Source organism: Lissotriton vulgaris, chromosome 10, assembly GCF_964263255.1.
Source record: "Lissotriton vulgaris chromosome 10, aLisVul1.2, whole genome shotgun sequence".
Taxonomy (NCBI): domain Eukaryota; kingdom Metazoa; phylum Chordata; class Amphibia; order Caudata; family Salamandridae; genus Lissotriton; species Lissotriton vulgaris.
The window spans coordinates 889,977,831-889,999,528 of NC_141698.1; the positions used below are offsets into that span (position 1 = coordinate 889,977,831).

Here is a 21,698-nt window from a genome sequence, read left to right on the forward strand (position 1 = left end):
GATACTCCATTCTACACCACTCCTTAACACTTTATTCCACTCTACGCACCTCTACTCTACTCCACAGCGCTCCAATCAATGACACTCCACACCCCTCCTCAACACTCTACTTCGCTCTGCAATACTCTACTCTAAGCAACTAACTTTTATCCATGCTGAACAGCAGTCACGCTGGTGTACAACATGGCTAAAACACATTCGCAAAGCCAATACCTCTTGCATAGTCCAAGACCTATTGGCTTTGCCAATGCTTGTTTCTCGCTGCAGGTACTTTAAACCCTGCTGGCAACCTGCTCTCCATCCAGCTTCTTCTTTCCTAAACGCCCACTCGGAACTGGCTTCATTTTTAAGTTCCTTTTCACCAGGTTAAATACTTGACGTTGGCTTACAGTTTATACATATAATCAAATCTCAAGGGGCTTCCCAAGAAACATGGCTTGTCTAGATTATTTCCTTAAGTTCAAAATATAAACTTTCATTGGCATGAAATACAGATGTGTCTGGTCTGTCGTGGATGGCTACTTCATCTGCACTATTATGCCAGAGGGGCTGTTTAGCAGTACTGAACAGCTTTAGGAGTATCCACAGATACCCATCTACACATGCTGTGGTATGCTGTAGCATTTGGGCAGTGGGAGTCAGACTCTGGGACATGGATCACAAAGCACTCTGGGTCCTTGAACATAGACTTCAGCGAAGAAAAACCCTTCTGAAAATAGTAAAAAATGATCATGCACAGTTCATCTGTTTGCTGAGAAAGAAACCAACCTTAGTTAACATGGCTAAATGCGCACGAGGTAGTGGTAGACTCTTACGTGTCTAAACCACACTCTGATATTATTCCTAAAATTGATGGATTCAACACACATGTAAACATAAGGGTGAACTAAATGGAAGAGTATATATTTAGTCTCACATTAGAACATGGTAAAGTAACGGTGGAAAAGTTCTAAGACATCCATCATTAATTGTTAATCATTGTTTAAAATTGATTTTCAGTGGTGGCACTTGCAAAGTATGAAAGTCAGTGGGCATTCAAAAGTTTAACTAACTGCACTGATTTGATCAACCTTCAAAGCAGGATTCAATTAGAACGAAGTCTAATGTACCATTTAATGGGGAACCCAATACAAATCCAGAGATAAATGGCTCATGTAGGTCCATAGCTTCTTGAATGGTGCTCCAAAGTACTAGTCAAATGCTTTGAGAAAGTTTGGCCTATCATATTTCAGCCAGCACGATTGGGATTCATAACGGGAAACAGCCTTGAGACAATACTCACCTGGCTCTCAACCTAAGCCCGAAGCTAACATTACTCCATTTGTAGATGCCCCAAAGACCTATATACCTGTTGGAAACTACAACCTTCATGGTTTGGTAAAATTTCCTTTATTAAAATGAATCTTATACCTAGATTATTATATTTGACCCAGACACTGGCCCTCACATTTCAAAAGGCTATGCTCCAAGACATACAGTAGAAGTTAATAGCTTTTACCTGGTTAAGGAAATCCCCATGTGTATTCAAAAGACCCCTTAACCAGGGGAAGTAAGAAAGGTTTATGATTCCCGTAAATCGAAACATATGTACACGCTGCTCAGCACAGACCTTTGATAGATCTCACAACATATGGTAGCCCTAATCCATGGGTTAATCTAAAAACTGCTTTTCTTATCTAAACAGATACAAATATGACCACAACTCCGTCTTCAGATTAAGAGACAACAAAACACTACTGGACACTACACAATTCACACTTTTACATTGGAACGCTGCTGTTTGAGCCACTGGGGGGTCACTACTTAGCCCTCCCCCATAAAACTGTGACTCAAGTTTGTCAACCGTTCATGAATGTTACAAAATAGTGTAATGTGGTAAAGAAATAAGGAGGTACTGTACTTGTCTTCCATGACACTGCTCATGCTCCGCTGCCACTTCTCTCTTTTTGGAATCTGTATCTTTGAATAATCTGGTGCTCCCAGGCCAAAGTATGGATTTATTACCACTTTATCAACCTAAAAATTTAACATTAGACATCAGTTCATTCACATGTAATACGTTTATTGTGAAAATTATTGTTTTAATGCCACTCATAAAATACCATGGACTAACGTGATGACAGACATTATAAAAACAATTTCAAATCCTTTATTTAGCTATATTCAAACGTCTAGCTCATGGGTTAAAGAACTTTTTGAGATACAGGACAAGAAAGCTTGCTGGTGCCCTGTCAGTATGTCAACATTGATTTTAAAACGAAATATATCTCCATAGTGCAGGCTTCCTCCCGACCCCACACTGTCCGCGCTGTAAATCCGAAACAGCTGACTTCTATCACATGGTCTGGTCCCGTGCTGTCTTAGCCAAGTATTGGGCATCCATTGTGGCTGAGTTGAGCGAAGTGCTGCGGTGGGAGGTCCCCCTCAACCCTTGCGCCCTCCTTCTGGGGGCGATGGAGGGACTGGATGGCTCCCGGGTGGATAAAGTGTTCCTGGGTACAGCCACTCTCGTAGCCAAAAGAGATATAGCAGCAGCATGGAAGGACTCAACGTCTCCTTCTCTAACCAAATGACACATGGGAGTGGATTGGTGCGCCATCCAAGAAAAAAACGTCTAGGAGACGAGAGGGGGTCCAGCTATGCATAAACATGTAAGGGGCAAATGGTTGGTGTAGGAGAGTAGGGTCTGCAATCCTATGATCACCCAGATTTTTTGCTTTTGTTTCACTGGTTTACGACTTTCTTTGGCTGTGGGCCTGCTAATCAGACCCACAGCCTGGCTGTTCTCTCTCTAAATTACAACATGTACCCTAGGTGCATTTACCAATTGGTACTGGGCCACCTTATCAGACCTCGTAACTCAGGGCATAGGTGTACCCAGGGCCTACCAGGGGCTGAAGCATGTATTATGCCACCCCTGGCTGGCCTCCTAAATTTGACACAACTGGCTGCATGACAGCTGGGGCAAAGTCGTGTAATCACCCTTTGCTGTAGATATAGTATACCTATATCTAACCCTAAAAATGGACACACAGATTCCTATCAGTCACTCCTATGGCAGGCCTTAACAATCCTGAAGGCAGAGTGCTTGGAATCGTGTGAGATGGAGCTCTGGCATGAGCTGAGCCTGTCTGCAGCTTGCGAAACCAAGTCCTAATAGCTGTTCCATGATATCGCATACCATATACTCTTAAGTGCATTATAATCCTCGCGGTTAAATGCTATCTTTGGTATTGCTTTATCAAAACATGTCGAGTAAGGTGTCATACGAATTGGAATACTAACCCCTCGCCAATTCTGGCGACGGGGTTAGCATTCCACCCTTCTAGAGGGACACGACATGTATGTAACTGTGAACCCCGGTTAAAGTTAAACGAAGCCTCAGCTCCACAAAATGGATGCTGCCACCACAGACACGAGTCTGACCCCCTGCAGCTGGGAGTCCTTCCAGCGAGGGGAGCCTGGACAAAGGGTTTCCTGTCAGGGGCGGTGCTAGCACCGTCCCAGACATGGTTTTGTGTATCCTGGGTAGGCAGGGCTTTACAGGAAGGTGACTGCTGAGTGGCACCCCGGTGCTCACTACGCATAGGCCAGTCAGAACCAGTTCCAGGGGCACACCAGCCCCTGGCCTGGGGAAAGTCCGGCATGGGAGAGGGGTGTAACCACCCCCCTTCCTAGTCCCACCCATAAGCAGGACCTAGTCACCGGGTCAGCCCCCTTTTTTAGTATAAAGATGGGAGCGGGCCCCCTGTTCAAATTAGATCATCTTTGGAATCAAGACCCGACTTTCTGCGAAAGGCATCAAGATTTCCTTCTTCAAGATTCTCCCTTGTGGCTAAGGAGTAGTCACCCTGCATCCGCAGGCACCATCCTAAGAGCACTGCGGTCTGCTGCAAGTCCTTCTTCACGAATCCGACGACCCAGCTCGACGAGACCCGGCTTCCCTGGCACCTCTGACCTCTACTCACCTCTACAGCAAAGCTGAGAACTGTGAGTGCGACGAGACCTCGAGGGACCGACGATCGCCAAGACTGCACGACTTCTTTGCAACAAGCCCACCGTGTGCTCCACTGGTGAGTGCTTTGGGGTCCGAGAAGTGCCAACACTGAGCAGCTCCAGCACCGAAGATCAGCCCTCCAGCATCTCCACGATCTGCGTGGGGCCCTTCTGCTTTTGCGTGCTCACCGCGCTGTGTGGCTACTAGCCGGCTGGCTTGTGGCCTTCTACACGACGCCCGACGACATCACTGCTGCTGGTCTGGTTGCTCCAGACTGGCCCTTGCTTCCTTCTTCAAGAGAGGCACCCCGGACCCTCCTGGTCCACTCCAGACGCCATTTTGAGTCCACCGCGTGGGCTTGAATTTGCCAAGGCTTTGTTGCCCAATCCTGGGTCCAGCGACGCCGACAGCTTCAATCATCATGGGACAGCTCGCTCCTCCATCCTGGTCGCCGACAACGCCTCCTGGTCCGTGAGATCTGCGAGCACAGCGTCACCCACTCACCTAGTCGAGGTGACTACCATCCGGTGCCCTCCTGGTGCCACCTGACGACTGGCTAGTAGTCTCGAACTTGGTCCCCTCTGCTTTCAGGTGTCATCTTCCTTCGATCCAGGCTTGGATCCATCGAACTTTCTTCACTGGTCGCCTGCCAGCAACTTCTTTCTTCCAGGCTCCTGGTCCGTCTACGAGGATTCCAGACGTCTTTTGAGACCTATGCAGCTGCAGCCCCTGGGCTAGGTAACTTCGGCATTTCGGTGCCCCAGCATAGCCTCACTATCCAAGGGTCAGAATCCACTTTCGTTTTCCTCCCACCAGGTCGGGTTCGCCCGAGAACACTAACTTTGTCATTACTAGCTACCATAGACTTTGTCCCGCATCACACGTGAGAGTGCACACTCTGCACCCGAGTCCCCTGGGTCTCCTAGAAGTAATCTGAAGATTCTATAGTCAAGATCTAGCGATTCCAAAGCCTATTAGTACTGTACTTACCTGCTAGTAATTTCGCATTCCACTTTCAGAGTATATGGTTTTCCGTGCCCCTCGGGCATTTGTATATACTGTGCTAACTTAAGTATTTTCGTAAGAGTTTTGTTTTGTGCTTAGTACCCTGTCCTCATAAAGAGTACAGGGCTGTTGTGATTTTAATAAATACACTGTTTATTTTCATAACACTTGTGTGGTGTCCTTTCACTTGGTGTTCAAGGGGTATATGTGTGGTATAACAGCTGGCTTAACACGCCCTCTCGAGTCTTTAGCCTTAGACTGCTCGTATCCACGCTACTAGGATAGCTGGTCTATAAGGTTGACTTACAACCAATCATCAATAAGGGTTGCTGGACTGATACATAGTGTTCACTAGAATAGTGAGCACTGCATATCAGGCCACCTTCCCACATTGGTGAGCAGCGGTTGGGATTTGAGCTTGCTGTTGTTTTACCACACGTATCCTAAGAATATCTTGTTGAAAGATCACATAAGTACTGATAGGTACATATAACTTAGCTTAGAATACTCTGAGTTCTACTGAACCAGCTGTTGCAGCTCCTCAAGGCTTAGCACACCTTGGCTGCAACTCTTAGCAAGGGATCAGTAGGCAAACACATAGTGTAGGTAGGTGCATCACTTACACCACACTAGAAACAGTATGTCAGACAAAGGAGGAAACTCTGAATCTCCCCTTGTGTCAGTGGACCCTCCACAGGTCATCCCTTCCAGATATACTGTTCTTAGCTTCCATGAGTTACGACAGGTGTGTACCTCTAGGAAGATAAAACAGGGGTCTAACCCCACAACTTCCTTTCTGATTGGTCTCTTAGAGACTTATGATGCCAGAAAAGCTGAGAAACTTCTTAGCTCTTCTAATCCAGATGGAAACATGCCTCCCCTTGAGGGAACCAGAGGAGACCCTGACCTAATCCACCTCTCAGCTGAGACTGAAGAGGGGGAGGAGGATGAGGATCCCTCTGGGAATGAGGCAGATAAGGGACAGGTAGAAGTCAGCAGACTAACCAGGTCCAACTTAAGCAGACATGAGATTGGTACTGGGGGACCCCTGGGGCCACTCTCAGGTCAGCTTAACATTGGGAATGGATGAGCCAGATCTCTATCAAGAGGTTCTGGCAGATCTATTCAAACCAATGGCTCTCAAAGCTCTTCTCACAGAGGGATGACTTCCCCTCAGAGGAGAGTGTATGAAGCTAAAGAAAGGGCAGTCAATCTGAGGATTGAAAGGGAAGAACTTGCCCTGGCCAAAGAGAGGCTTGCCTTTGCTAGAGAGCAACAGTTAAGTGGGGTAGTCCCCACTGGTGGCAGCATTGTACCTAGCAATAGGGAAAGGAGTTTTGATACAAAGCACCTGGGTAAGATAGTGCCCCCCTTTAAACAAGGGGATGACATCCACAAATGGATTACTGCTCTGGAGAGGGCCTGCACTGTGCAGGGTGTTCCCCAGAGTCAGTGGGCAGCTATCTTGTGGCTCTCCTTTGAAGGTAAAGGTAGAGACAAGCTCCTCACTACTAGAGTGGAGGATGCTAACAATTACCAAATCTTGAAAAGTACACTGATTGATGGGTTTGGCCTAACCACTGAGCAGTACAGGTTGCTGTTCAGGGAGACCCAGAAAACTCAGTCTCAAGATTGGTCTGATTTTGTAGATTGTGCCACTAAGGCTTTGGAGGGCTGGTTGCTGGGCAGTAAGGTAACGGATTACACAGGATTGTATAATTTTCTCATGAGAGAACAAATTTTAAACAATTGTCAGAACCAGTTGTTGCATCAGCATCTTGTTGACTCAGATCTGACCTCTCCCCAAGAATTGGGAAAGAAGGCAGACAGATGGGTCAGAACAAGAGTTAAACAGAACCAGGGCCAGAATCAAGGTGGTCAGAAGAAAGCAGACCAGAAGGGTAAAGATTCTAAGGGGGAACAAAATGACCAGAAGTCTTCGACAGGTCCCCAACAACCCAAAGAGGGTGGGGGTCAGGCTCCCCAAAAGAAGAAAGAAGGCCAATCTAAAAGGTGGTGCCAATACTGCAAAAGTAAAACTCACTGGTTTAGTGAGTGCACCAAGAAAGGAGGAGGGCAGACTCCTGCCACTGCAGCCCCTAAGGCACCTGTGCCCCCTAGTACAGTCAGCAGTGGTAGTGCACCTCCCAAGGGTTTAGTAGGGTTAACCCTGGGTTCTGAGGGGTGTGACAACTTAGTTGGTACACTCACTCAGGCTGTCCTTGTTTGTACAGGGGATGTGGATATGTCTCCTGATATAAGTCCCAATACTTTGGGCAAATACAGACAGACACCTTTCATTAATGGAAAAATGTCTCAGGCCTATAGGGACACTTGTGCCAGTGTCACCATGGTGACACCTAACTTTGTGGACCCTGGACAGATCATGCCAGGTACAGAATTCCTGGTGACCAATGCAAGCAATGTCACTACCAATCACAGTATGGCAATTGTAGCTTTCTCCTGGGGAGGGGTAACTGGCCAAAAGAAGGTTGTAGTTAGTTCAGACCTCCCAGTGGATTGTTTGTTGGGCAATGATTTGGAGTCATCACAATGGTCAGAAGTGGAGCAGAGGACTCACATGGAAATGTTAGGCTTGCCAGCACATGTGTTTGCTGTGACCAGGTCACAGGTCAGGAAATGCCCCACTGAACAGGTGCTGGATCCTGGAACAATGGACCAGACACCTTCCAAGAAGAAGAGCAGTAGGGTTAAGGCTGTGCCTTCCCCCTTGCCCCAGGATGTGGATCAAGTCTCAGAGGAGGCTGACCTACAGGAATTGAGGGAAACTGAGCCTAGAGAGTTTGAATTTGATCAAGTTGAATTCTTGGGTTCAGGGGGACCCTCAAGGGAAGACCTGGGGAAGGACCAGTTAGACTGCCCTTCTCTTGAACCCCTCAGACAGCAGGCTGCTGCTGAGGCTGCTGGGAACGCCACAGGTACCCACAAGGTATACTGGGAAGATGGACTCCTGTACACTGAAGCAAGAGACCCCAAGCCTGGCATGACCAGGAGGCTGGCTGTACCCTTGTCTCAGCGAGGTTTCCTCCTTACCTTGGCCCATGAGATTCCCTTAGCAGGTCACTTAGGCCAGACAAAGACTTGGGACAGGCTTGTCTCACACTTTCACTGGCCTCACATGAATGAGGATACCAAGGAGTTTTGTCGCTCCTGTGTCACTTGCCAAGCCAGTGGTAAGTCAGGTGGCACAACAAAGGCCCCCCTTATACCAATGCCTGTGGTGGGGGTGCCCTTTGAAAGAGTGGGGATTGACATTGTTGGTCCAATGGAACCCCAGACAGCATCAGGGCACAAGTTTATACTGGTGGTAGTGGATCATGCCACCAGGTATCCTGAAGCTATTCCACTTAGGACCACTACAGCACCTGTAGTGGCAAGGGCCCTAGTTGGAGTGTTCTCCAGAGTGGGCTTCCCTAAGGAGGTTGTCTCTGACAGAGGTGCAAACTTCATGTCAAGCTACTTAAATGCTATGTGGAAGGAATGTGGTGTCAACTACAAGTTCACTACACCCTATCATCCACAATGCAATGGGCTTGTTGAAAGGTTCAACAGGACCCTAAAAGGGATGATTCATGGACTACCTGAAAAGCTCAGGCGTAAATGGGATGTCCTGATTCCCTGCCTTCTGTTTGCTTACAGAGAGGTCCCACAAAAGGGGGTTGGCTACAGCCCTTTTGAACTTTTGTATGGGCATCCTGTGAGAGGCCCCCTGTGTTTGGTGAAGGAAGGATGGGAGAGACCTCTCAAAAAGCCTGCAACCAACATAGTGGACTATGTACTTGGTCTCCGCTCCAGGATGGCTGAGTATATGGAGAAGGCATCTGAAAACCTTAAGGCCAGTCAAGAACTTCAAAAAGCTTGGCATGACCAAAAGGCTGTCCTGACTGTTTACCAGCCTGGACAGAAGGTGTGGGTGTTGGAGCCAGTGGCCCCAGCAGCACTCAAAGACAAATGGTCTGGGCCCCACACAATTCTTGAGCAAAAGGGAGAGGTCACCTACCTGGTGGACCTTGGAACTCACAGGAGTCCCCACAGGGTACTCCATGTCAACAGGCTCAAAGCATATGTCGACAGGAAGGACATGAGCTTGCTCATGGCCATTGATGAGGGACAGGAGGAAGAGAGTGACCCTCTCCCAGACCTGCTCACTCAGAATCCTGATGATGGGTCAGTAGATGGTGTTGTCTTTTGTGGCAGCCTCTCTGAACATCAGCAGAAAGACTGTAAACAGGTTCTTCAGTCTTTCAGACATATGTTCTCTCTGACACCCAGTCAGACCAATTGGTGTACCCATGAGGTTGACACTGGTGACAGCTTGCCAGTTAAGAGTAAAATCTACAGGCAGCCTGATCATGTTAGAGACTGCATAAAAACTGAAGCGCAGAAAATGTTGGAGTTGGGATTTATTGAACCCTCAGATAGCCCTTGGGCTAGTCCAGTAGTTCTAGTGCCAAAACCTCACACCCAGGATGGTAAGAGAGAGATGAGGTTCTGCGTAGACTACAGGGGTCTCAATGCAGTCACTAAGACTGATGCCCACCCTATACCAAGGGCAGATGAGCTTATAGATAGATTGGCTTCTGCCAACTACTTAAGCACATTTGACCTGACAGCTGGGTATTGGCAAATCAGGTTAGCTGAGGATGCCAAGCCCAAGACAGCATTTTCAACCCCTGGTGGGCATTATCAATTTGTGGTAATGCCCTTTGGTCTGAAAAATGCACCTGCCACCTTCCAAAGGTTGGTGAATCAAGTCCTCACTGGGCTGGATGACTTCTGTGCAGCATATCTAGATGATATTGCTGGCTTTAGCTCCACCTGGGAGGATCACCTGGTCCACCTGAGGAAAGTGTTAGAGGCTCTGCAAGCAGCAGGCCTCACTATCAAGGCCACCAAGTGCCAGATAGGGCAGACACAGGTTGTATACCTGGGCCACCTTGTAGGTGGAGGCCAGGTTCAGCCACTGGAGAGCAAAATACAGTCAATCAGGGACTGGGCTCCTCCAACCACCCAGACTCAGGTTCGAGCTTTCTTGGGCCTGACTGGTTACTACAGAAAGTTTGTCAGGAACTATGGATCAATTGTGACTCCATTAAATGAACTGACAAGTAAGAAAATGCCAAAAAAGGTTCAGTGGACAGCAGGCTGTCAAAAAGCATTCGATGACCTAAAGCAGGCCATGTGCACAGCACCTATCCTCAAGAGTCCAGACTACTCCAAACCATTCATTGTCCAAACAGATGCTTCTGAGTTGGGTGTGGAAGCTGTTCTATCTCAACTGAATTTTGATGGTCAAGACCAGCCCATTGCTTTTATAAGCAGAAGGCTGACCCCCAGAGAGAAGAATTGGTCAGCTATTGAGAGGGAGGCCTTTGCTGTGGTTTGGGCCCTGAAGAAGCTGAGGCCATACTTGTTTGGCACTCACTTCAAGATTCAGACCGACCATAAGCCCCTCTTGTGGCTAAATCAGATGAAGGGTGAAAACCCCAAACTGCTTAGGTGGTCCATTTCCCTACAGGGGATGGACTTTACAGTGGAACATAGACCTGGTACTGATCATGGCAATGCCGATGGGCTCTCCAGATATTTCCACTTAGAACAAGAAGACTCACCTGGTCAAGGTTAGCTTATTGTCCCAAAGTTTGGGGGGGGGGTCATGTAGGAGAGTAGGGTCTGCAATCCTATGATCACCCAGATTTTTTGCTTTTGTTTCACTGGTTTACGACTTTCTTTGGCTGTGGGCCTGCTAATCAGACCCACAGCCTGGCTGTTCTCTCTCTAAATTACAACATGTACCCTAGGTGCATTTACCAATTGGTACTGGGCCACCTTATCAGACCCTGTAACTCAGGGCATAGGTGTACCCAGGGCCTACCAGGGGCTGAAGCATGTATTATGCCACCCCTGGCTGGCCTCCTAAATTTGACACAACTGGCTGCATGACAGCTGGGGCAAAGTCGTGTAATCACCCTTTGCTGTAGATATAGTATACCTATATCTAACCCTAAAAATGGACACACAGATTCCTATCAGTCACTCCTATGGCAGGCCTTAACAATCCTGAAGGCAGAGTGCTTGGAATCGTGTGAGATGGTGCTCTGGCATGAGCTGAGCCTGTCTGCAGCTTGCGGAACCAAGTCCTAATAGCTGTTCCATGATATCGCATACCATATACTCTTAAGTGCATTATAATCCTCGCGGTTAAATGCTATCTTTGGTATTGCTTTATCAAAACATGTCGAGTAAGGTGTCATACGAATTGGAATACTAACCCCTCGCCAATTCTGGCGACGGGGTTAGCATTCCACCCTTCTAGAGGGACACGACATGTATGTAACTGTGAACCCCGGTTAAAGTTAAACGAAGCCTCAGCTCCACAAAATGGATGCTGCCACCACAGACACGAGTCTGACCCCCTGCAGCTGGGAGTCCTTCCAGCGAGGGGAGCCTGGACAAAGGGTTTCCTGTCAGGGGCGGTGCTAGCACCGTCCCAGACATGGTTTTGTGTATCCTGGGTAGGCAGGGCTTTACAGGAAGGTGACTGCTGAGTGGCACCCCGGTGCTCACTACGCATAGGCCAGTCAGAACCAGTTCCAGGGGCACACCAGCCCCTGGCCTGGGGAAAGTCCGGCATGGGAGAGGGGTGTAACCACCCCCCTCCTAGTCCCACCCATAGGCAGGACCTAGTCACCGGGTCAGCCCCCTTTTTTAGTATAAAGATGGGAGCGGGCCCCCTGTTCAAATTAGATCATCTTTGGAATCAAGACCCGACTTTCTGCGAAAGGCATCAAGATTTCCTTCTTCAAGATTCTCCCTTGTGGCTAAGGAGTAGTCACCCTGCATCCGCAGGCACCATCCTAAGAGCACTGCGGTCTGCTGCAAGTCCTTCTTCACGAATCCGCCGACCCAGCTCGACGAGACCCGGATTCCCTGGCACCTCTGACCTCTACTCACCTCTACAGCAAAGCTGAGAACTGGGAGTGCGACGAGACCTCGAGGGACCGACGATCGCCAAGACTGCACGACTTCTATGCAACAAGCCCACCGTGTGCTCCACTGGTGAGTGCTTTGGGGTCCGAGAAGCCCCAACGCTGAGCAGCTCCAGCACCGAAGATCAGCCCTCCAGCATCTCCACGATCTGCGTGGGGCCCTTCTGCTTTTGCGTGCTCACCGCGCTGTGTGGCTACTAGCCGGCTGGCTTGTGGTCTTCTACACGACGCCCGACGACATCACTGCTGCTGGTCTGGTTGCTCCAGACTGGCCCTTGCTTCCTTCTTCAAGAGAGGCACCCCGGACCCTCCTGGTCCACTCCAGACGCCATTTTGAGTACACCGCGTGGGCTTTAATTTGCCAATGTTTTGTTGCCCAATCCTGGGTCCAGCGACGCAGACAGCTTCAATCATCGTGAGACAGCTCGCTCCTCCATCCTGGTCGCCGACAACGCCTCCTGGTCCGTGAGATCTGCGAGCACAGCGTCACCCACTCACCTAGTCGAGGTGACTACCATCCGGTGCCCTCCTGGTGCCACCTGACTACTGGCTAGTAGTCTCGAACTTGGTCCCCTCTGCTTTCAGGTGTCATCTTCCTTCGATCTAGGCTTGGATCCAACGAACTTTCTTCACTGGTCGCCTGCCAGCAACTTCTTTCTTCCAGGCTCCTGGTCCGTCTACGAGGATTCCCGACGTCTTTTGAGACCTATGCAGCTGCAGCCCCTGGGCTAGGTAACTTCGGCATTTCGGTGCCCCAGCATAGCCTCACTATCCAAGGGTCAGAATCCACTTTCGTTTTCCTCCTACCAGGTCGGGTTCGCCCGAGAACACTAACTTTGTCATTACTAGCTACCATAGACTTTGTCCCGCATCACACGTGAGAGTGCACACTCTGCACCCGAGTCCCCTGGGTCTCCTAGAAGTAATCTGAAGATTCTATAGTCAAGATCTAGCGATTCCAAAGCCTATTAGTACTGTACTTACCTGCTAGTAATTTCGCATTCCACTTTCAGAGTATATGGTTTTCCGTGCCCCTCGGGCATTTGTATATACTGTGCTAACTTAAGTATTTTCGTAAGAGTTTTGTTTTGTGCTTAGTACCCTGTCCTCATAAAGAGTACAGGGCTGTTGTGATTTTAATAAATACACTGTTTATTTTCATAACACTTGTGTGGTGTCCTTTCACTTGGTGTTCAAGGGGTATATGTGTGGTATAACAGCTGGCTTAACACGCCCTCTCGAGTCTTTAGCCTTAGACTGCTCGTATCCACGCTACTAGGATAGCTGGTCTATAAGGTTGACTTACAACCAATCATCAATAAGGGTTGCTGGACTGATACATAGTGTTCACTAGAATAGTGAGCACTGCATATCAGGCCACCTTCCCACAGTTGGGACCGGTGGTTTGATTGTCTGGGATACTGGTGGACTGATACTTCACATTAACAGAATGGAGGGATCACTTGTAACGATGTTGCAATACCTGACATGTCAAGCATGGTGCAGTACCTATGTTGTTGTTTCCAAAAATGCCAATAAAGTTGCTTAAAAAAAAAACTAAATATATGTTAAAATCATTTAGCAGAATAGTGTAATCATCTGTAGTTATTTCTCTAGCATGAAGATTTTTAATAGATTGAAATTCATCTTATGCACATCTTCAGTATGATACTGTCTTAAAAAAATCTATATTTTAGCCTATGAATGTAGAGAGGAATAGAATCTAAAGAGCAACATAGATACAACCTTAGACTCAGTCATGTCGCCAATCCCCAAAGCCATAATCAGGATGGCCGGAGAGCCAGTTTTCAGAACCACTTATGGCATAATTCCTTCTCTTTTCTCTAGAGGATGATGGGTGAGATTCAGACAAATTTATGAAAGATGTTCATGCTGAAGAACTACAGATCAAATGGATTCCATTTTCTTAGCAGATTCTTTATTTAAAAATATCACTGCCTCCATCGTCTAACAACAAGCTGCGATTAACCTGGCTTAGAAACCACCTTTGTGCAGGCTGTTGGGTTATCAGCAACTGATAAGCGGACCTACGTTTTAAAAATGTTTTTACATATATTTTACTAAATCGGAGATCAGGTGGGATACCACTACAACGCTGCACAGGTATACGGGAACGCTTACTACAACAAGATTGTACTCACGCTTTATATTTTGGGGGTGTTCAAGATTTGCACATGTACTGGTTGTCTGCCCTGCCCGGAAGAAGCCTGCCTAAAAGAACAAACTCCATCTAACAAGGGGAAATTGATCGGTTTTCTGCAGTAGCAGGTGTTTTCGGAGTCAAACTCTTTAAAATTGTTGGCAGGAAGTATGCAGCAACTTGTAAAACCATTTATTCCTTGCTGCAATCGAGGGTCTCCAGTGGTAAAAATCAAAACAATATGTAACAGAGGTTTTCCTGGTCAGGGTAGATCTTCACAAACTGATTGGGTAATGCCCACAGAAGAAATTGTGGCATTTTGGGCTTAAAGAGTGGGATCTCGGAGCTTCAATCAATACACAACACCCTTGAATACCGCAATATTAGAGATGTATCTGTGACATTCTAACCCGGGTAGTGGTAAATCAGGTCTTGCCGGAGCCAAAAATGGTAATACTGGACTGATGGAGTAATAGGGGAGAGGGGGGTTGGGGGGGGGCAGAAGGACCCTTCGTCTGTTGGTAGCCATGGTTTTGCTTGTAGCTAAACAGGATATTGCATGTCTTTGGAGCTCAGGGTCTGCTCCCTCCGGGACTGAATGGACACAAGAAATGGACTACTGCTCCAGAGCAGAGTTATTTGTAAATAAATCTAGGAGTTGCCCTGAAAAACATTGTGACGAATGGGGTGATTGGTGTGAGCACTCTTTCGATGTTAATATATGAAATGGGAGGACTATTATGTCATCTTAATATTTTGTATACTGGGGAAACTGTGAACGCTGTATTGTTTACTTATGGCTTTTATGATTGTTTCCTTTTCTCTACTAAAAGCAATGAATAGTGTTAAAAAAAAAGTCCTTGAAATTGCAGAGGGGAGGTAACAATAGATGCATATTAGTATGGATGGACTGACTGAAAATGTCCAAGGCTTTGGCATGGATCCGTTTCTTGAAAATGAATTGTCGAGCATTTGGTGCCTACTAGTAGACCTCTTCGCACTTCTCTTGGCTCACAGGAATCACATGCTTGGCACCAGACCTCCTCTAAGATCATATTCTTGGATCGAAGTACAAACATCTCAACTATCATGACAGAGGTAGGATTCTGCAGGCTACTAAAACCAAGGGTTGCTCATCATACGAACCCACCTAAATCCTATAATTTCCAGACTATACTCTCAAAGTTAAAAACGTGGGAATACTTCATTTCGGTGATAAAGACACTGATATTATTAGAGCCCAGCACATGGTGTTTTTTTCTGTGAAAGTAAATGTGTTTTTCGATAACTCAATTGATTACAATCTATTTCAAGAATTGTGTCAGTATATAATTGTTGGCAACTGGATGTGTCTCCCTGAGGAATGAAGCCTTGCTGACCATTGATGAGGTGATGAGCAGAGTTGTCCTTACTATCTAGAGCATTGACCCTTCGTGTGGAGCCCTTTAGTGATGAGCGATTTCTGTGGACTATCATGTTGACATAGTTTAGCTACTGAATGAGCTGGTTTGAGAGCGTTAGGTGGATATATGTATTTTTTTTGCCTTGAGCGCTTTATTGTTGTATTCGAACATTGAAGTGAGATGAGGTTGAAGTGGTTTGTGATATTCGTTGATACCTGAGAGGTATACCCAAGGTGTGCTTCTGCCGAAAGGCTAGGTTGCAATCTCTTATGGCCCATTGTAACTGTGGCATATTGACTAAGACTTCAAAGAACGAAAACACTGAAAGTGATTGGTTGGAATGTTCAAGGTATAAACAGGGTGGATTGCACCATGCATGGAGAGACATCAAGATAGCAATATGAAACGTACTCGCATCTCAGTGTAGTCAAATGCAGACCAGGTGAGGAGAACCAGTGTTCTTTTACGTTGTCTGCGAAGAGTATGAAAATATTCCCATTGTGAAGGAACAAATCCTTAAGGATGACACAGGACATTTTATTGAGGGCAGTGAAAAACTTAATAGTACAAAGTCCTTTTTCTGGGTACATACACATCTAAAGTAGATGAATGCCAAATGGGAAATGTCATTCAGGAACATTTAGACAGTGTACTGTTAGGAATGGGGATTCAACTGTGTTGGACTGGTATTGGGATCAAATTGACCTGTCGTACATACCTCTAGGCCCAGCATGTAGGACTTTATTAACATTTAATGTTATGGGTTGGGTGATGCCTGGAGGATTCATCATAGAGAGAGTAAGTGGTTTGCTACTATTCTAAATATTACTGCTTGCAGTCTATAATAGATCTTCTGACATACAGAAGAAATAAACCTGAAACTCTTTACTTCCACAGAATTTCTTGATACATCACTGGCAATGATCCCCAATTGGAGGCTTAGGGTAGGAACATTCTTGAATACAAACTTTTGCGCAATGATAAGGTAGGAGGTTGTGTCACAACTCTCAATCTTGGGCAAGTGCATTTTAATGGCTAATAAGGACCAAGAGTCTCTGGGTTGAAATGACAAGTAGATGCTTTAACTAAAGGTCTATTCAATACAGAAGGTTGTTTCATTATGATAGTTTTGACAGGGTGGGTAATAGTAGAAACAGATTCCTGTATGTCAGTGGATGGCAGTGGGCAAATGACGCCTGCGCAGAGTTTCCAATTTTCAAGAGTAAAACCCAACAAATACTAGCATGAAGTAAAAGAATGATGGTTGGAGGCATACAACAAAGTTTTATAGAAAAAGCTTGCAACAAATGGGGTTCAATAACAGAATTCGAAGTGGGATGAATATGATGATGAACAACTTATAATAAATGGGTTAAAATGTGCCAGTGCACAAGATCTGTCTCTTGTAAAAACAGATTTAAGTAAATTTTTTACAAATATATAATAAGGGTATATTTTACACCTATGTGATAAATAACGACGACGGCCAGCTGCTTACACTAGGGATGTGGGGAGGAGACTGCACATTTGTGTCAAAGGCGGGTGGAATGCAGAGAATTTTGGAGTGAGGTAACTATCATTCAGATTCTTTGAGTTGGTAACTGATTGCCTCAACTAAAGTATGTTTGCTTGGTATAATACCACACAATAGAAATGTAATTCATTACTTGATTTCTTCCTCATGAAATTAGTTTAAGCTAAGTGTAACACGACCATGCAATGAAAGGTTCTCCCTTCGGAAAAGAACAGCTAATCGATTTGCAGAGATGCTTTAAAATGGAGTGAGATATTGGTGCTTTGACATGCAACCTGTGCATGCAGTTATAATTGCCTCTTGTCTGAAGGTTTATGAAAAGCTCTCTCTCACTATATAATTATTAGGATTATTTGTGGTGTAATTACCAAATGCAAAAAAATCTTCAACACTGTGACATTAACCAGACTTTTATAATGATAACCTTGTCTTATTAATGTGTTCAACACTTTTGAGAATAAATGCCTGTACACTACTCTTATGGGTCTCTGTTCATTTTATTATTATGTCAACATTTTTATAAAGAAATGTAAACAAAAGAAGATGATAGACATCAAATCTCTGGTAGCTGAGAGAACAGGCACAATAGAAAGTTCATGCGATCTTTTTCAAGTTGCAGGATAACTGTGTCATCTGCATACATAAAATACTTGAAACTATATGCCTAAACTATCTTATCTAGAGAAATTGTGTAAAGCAAACATGGACACACTTTAAAGAGAAACTTCAAAGCAGACAGGATGGTTGACAGCATTCAAGGCATCACAGACAACTAGGGCTTTGCTACAGTTGTCTATTTGATGTTATTCACAATCCCTTCGTGCTAAACATCCCTGTTAATCACTGTTACTCATCAATAATACTATATGTCTACGCTCTCACTGTCACCCAAAGTAATCACTAATAATGGCATTGTGGTAGAACAATGAAAACCTTATGACGTATGACTGGATCGGCATCAAGCTCAATACTTGGATTCATAGCCTGAATTACAAATATGGACACAAAGAAGCAAAATTCGCCTCTTGTCCATTACATAAGAAATAAATGGTTGGAGCATACTTAGTTTTTAGTGAAAAGACCAGCACGATGTAATATTACCACTGATGGATGTAATAATGCCAGTAAATAAAGGGAACTCCACTGCACTAGGTTACCATTTTCTACCTTCACTTATTTTACAAGTAGAAAAAACAGTACCGCAAATGGCACTATGCGTGAGCGCTCAAGTCAATCATGATTCTCAAGTATCCAGAAGATCTACAATTTGACTAGGTGAATTAAAAGAATATTAGTAGTGAACTGTTTGTATATAAAATAAAATGCTGGATTGTTTGGGGCTGGAAAGTTAGGTCTCCTGCCACAAACTGCAATAATTTTATATGTGGCTGGAATACAATTTCTGCTACAGTTATCGATGGTAGCCTCTAGTTGAATTCTAAAAGAACTTTGGTACATATAAGACAATTTACCACCCAGTTACATAACAAGATTAGAACAAGTTACCAGTTTGCTGAATACTTACTCGATTGGTATATTGAAGATCTGATCCAAACAAAGGGTTGTAGACACACATGTCTGCTTTCTCCAGAGTCATCATTTTACTTTTGATTTCTAGTGCAGTGTATACTATGTGCAGAGTGCTATCTGTCTGTTCAGCTTCAACACCATATGCAGGGTTTGTCACATTGGATTTTATCCTCTCAAGAGGAGAAGGTCGGAATAAAGCAGGGATGGCATGGGATTTTGAGTGCTGTTCATCTAACCACCTGTTTGAAATAAAATTAAGAATCTTTATGATAAATTCCACAGCTCTGCTTAAAATATGTATGCTGGTAACAGTGATGCAGGATGAAGTGCAATATATGTGATAAGCCATGAAGTGCAATATATGTGATAAGCATGAAACATATGTATAAACACTCAAATAATACTAACAAAGTGCATCAGACTATCTCATAATTTAGCAATGGAACTTTGAACACAAGGATACAAGCTCTATGTTAAATCAAAATTTATCGACTCAAATAATTTAAATATATTTTACTTGGTTTCACCAACTTAACACATAGATTTTTTTGTCGTGGATATCAAAAATTCCCAATAAATATAATTTAATAATTGCACTATTTCTCAAACATACTTCCACATTCATACACATGGTGTCTTAGCCTTTCTATTGAACTGTCAAATTCTTGGGCAAGTAAAATCACGCCCCTTCCACAGGCCAGAGAGGAAAATTTACTAACTACAATTTCAGTTAGATAACATTTTGGCAATATCTAGACAAGGAAAGACCTAGTTATGAAGTTGGTATGCCTACCAACAGCATTAATAATTGAAGTTAACTTTTGAAAAATTTAGAAAGCACATATTCGAAATCTTCACACAAAATATTTTCTCATAACAAATTCTCAACAAAATCTAATCGCAGAGAGACTAACTGAACTTTCCCACAACTCTTCATTCAGTCCAATTAACTCTGACAATTTAAATCCCAGTGTTTGATACAAATGTTGGAAAATTGGATCCACCAAAAAACTTCTTTCTGAATATTCACTAATAGAATCAGACCCATGTCTTTAGCAATACGAGAAATTGTCCTTCAATGGAGTAATATACATAGGTAGGAAGACCCCAATTCATTAATTTGCAATGGATAGAAAAATACATTTCAAAATATGGTGTTTTTATATGTATGGGACCTAACCTCTGTTCAAAAGATCAAAGCTCTGACTTTAATGTCACAGATGGCATAAACTTGGCACGTGTGCTAACATTATATGCACTGTTGACAATCCAATGAATCTTTGCTGGGCAGTATAACCCAACTGATACTTTGCTTGATATTATGCTTCTACTGATATTTCACATGAAACCAGATATCTAGATGCCAAAAGTAAATAACCACCTCAAATTAGGCTTGTTTGAATTCCCTTCGAGCTAGATTACTATGGGGCCGTGAAGCCTTTTTAACCGAGCTATGCTTGCGGTCTGGCATCCTCTGCAGAAGATATGGCAATACTGAGATCTAAATCTCGTAGCAACAATTTCACCCAAGCAAATAAAATGGTTTGGTCCATTATGTAAAGATGAAAAATGCATGGGTGAATCTATGCAGGCCAAAGTTAAAGCTCTAGCTGTGGAAATGTAAGTTGGAAGATTACCATTACCATTAATCTAGGTTAACACACACACATGAGCAAGAACGCTGAAACCCTAACCAGTCACAAGCATGCAGGGATCAAGAAAAATGTATATTTTGCCCGCAAGAATTGACAGTTGACCCAGTCACATGCACTGGGGGAGTTCAAGAAAGCAGGAAAAAAAGCTTCAAAGCCTTACCAGAAGATAAACATCCATGCATCAATGGAGGTCTGTAGGAAGCTGGCTCTGTATATACTATGCCAAAGTAAGGTATCGTGTACACAGAGTCCAGTGGAACCCCAAAGGTTGGCAGAGGTAAAAGTAGACAATACATTACTCTATTTGTGGTAGTGTGGGAGAGCAGTAAGGCTTTACCAGAGGGTAGTGTTAAGCATTTATTGTACAAACTCAGGCATGAAATAATGTCACACACTCAAAGACTGAACTCAGACCAATTTGTTTGCATAAAAATATTATTTAGTTATTTTATTGCTAGTACCCAGTCTGGTCTGGTGCAGGTAAGTGAAATAATACTTTGCAGGTATATTGCAGTTGAAATACAACTGAAATACAGTTGGATGCAATTGGTTTGTGTACAGGTAAACCAACACTCAAAATTACTTTACAGTTTCTTTTGAGATTACTTTGAACGTTACTTTTGATATTACTTTTGAAGTTACTTTTTCTACTCAGTGTGATATGCCTAAATATCACCCCGGGACATTTTCTAGAGAAAAGGTAAGTAATTCAGTTTTTGTACATTTGCAGTTTCTTTGGGTTTCATACAAACCAACTCCACACTTAGACGATTTTTCACAGAAAAGCAGTCAATACAGTCCTATGGGAGAAAACAGTGTTATCAGTTTATCTGTAAGAACTTCTGTTTTGGAGTTGGTATTCTGGGGTTAGAAGTGGGGTTCCCCCAGTGTCGAGGATGCACTCTCAAAGCACCCTCAGCGGCACTAGGGCGGCCGGGTGCAGAGTGCCGAGGCCCAATGTTATCCAGTGGTATATAGAGGGCCTCCAGTTGGTGGCTCTCATGAGCAGGCCACAAGGTTGTGGGAGCAAAGCTCCTGGTGTTAGGCTCAGGGCAAAGGGGGATCCGATTTACCACACAAGGTGCACCGACAGTGGCACAGGGGAGGACAGGTCCAGGGTGCTATTTTGGCATAGGGTGCCCTGTTGTTTTCAATGGAAGTTGCCTGTTTTGGATTTTGGGCTGCAGGCTCGGTCCAGAAAGACTTCCGGGAGAAACTAACAGCTGGGCAGGTAAGTTAGAGGGCTCGGGGACATAGGTACACCTTAGGTTCTACTCTCCAGGACACACGGCGGCTAGATGCAGGGGTGTTTTTTAAGGGCGGATTTCACCTTACTGGGCTACTTGCAGTTGGGGCGGTCTCCGTGCAGAGGCTGCAGGCAACGTCGGGGAGTCCTGGAGGGG

The 21,698-nt window shown here is 44.9% G+C and overlaps 1 protein-coding gene across 3 annotated transcripts in view; it reads right to left on the reverse strand.

Moving 5' to 3' along the window:
* KRIT1 (KRIT1 ankyrin repeat containing) overlaps positions 1–21,698 on the reverse strand; it is a 346,827-nt gene that overhangs the window by 248,288 nt on the left and 76,841 nt on the right. For all 3 annotated transcript variants that reach the window (XM_086941853.1, XM_086941852.1, XM_086941854.1), the window contains 2 exons: positions 18,636–18,879; positions 1,901–2,016 (listed from right to left, as the gene is read on the reverse strand). In XM_086941853.1, coding sequence (XP_086797979.1) covers positions 1,901–2,016; positions 18,636–18,879 — 360 coding nt within the window. The remainder of the gene's footprint in view (positions 1–1,900; positions 2,017–18,635; positions 18,880–21,698) is intronic.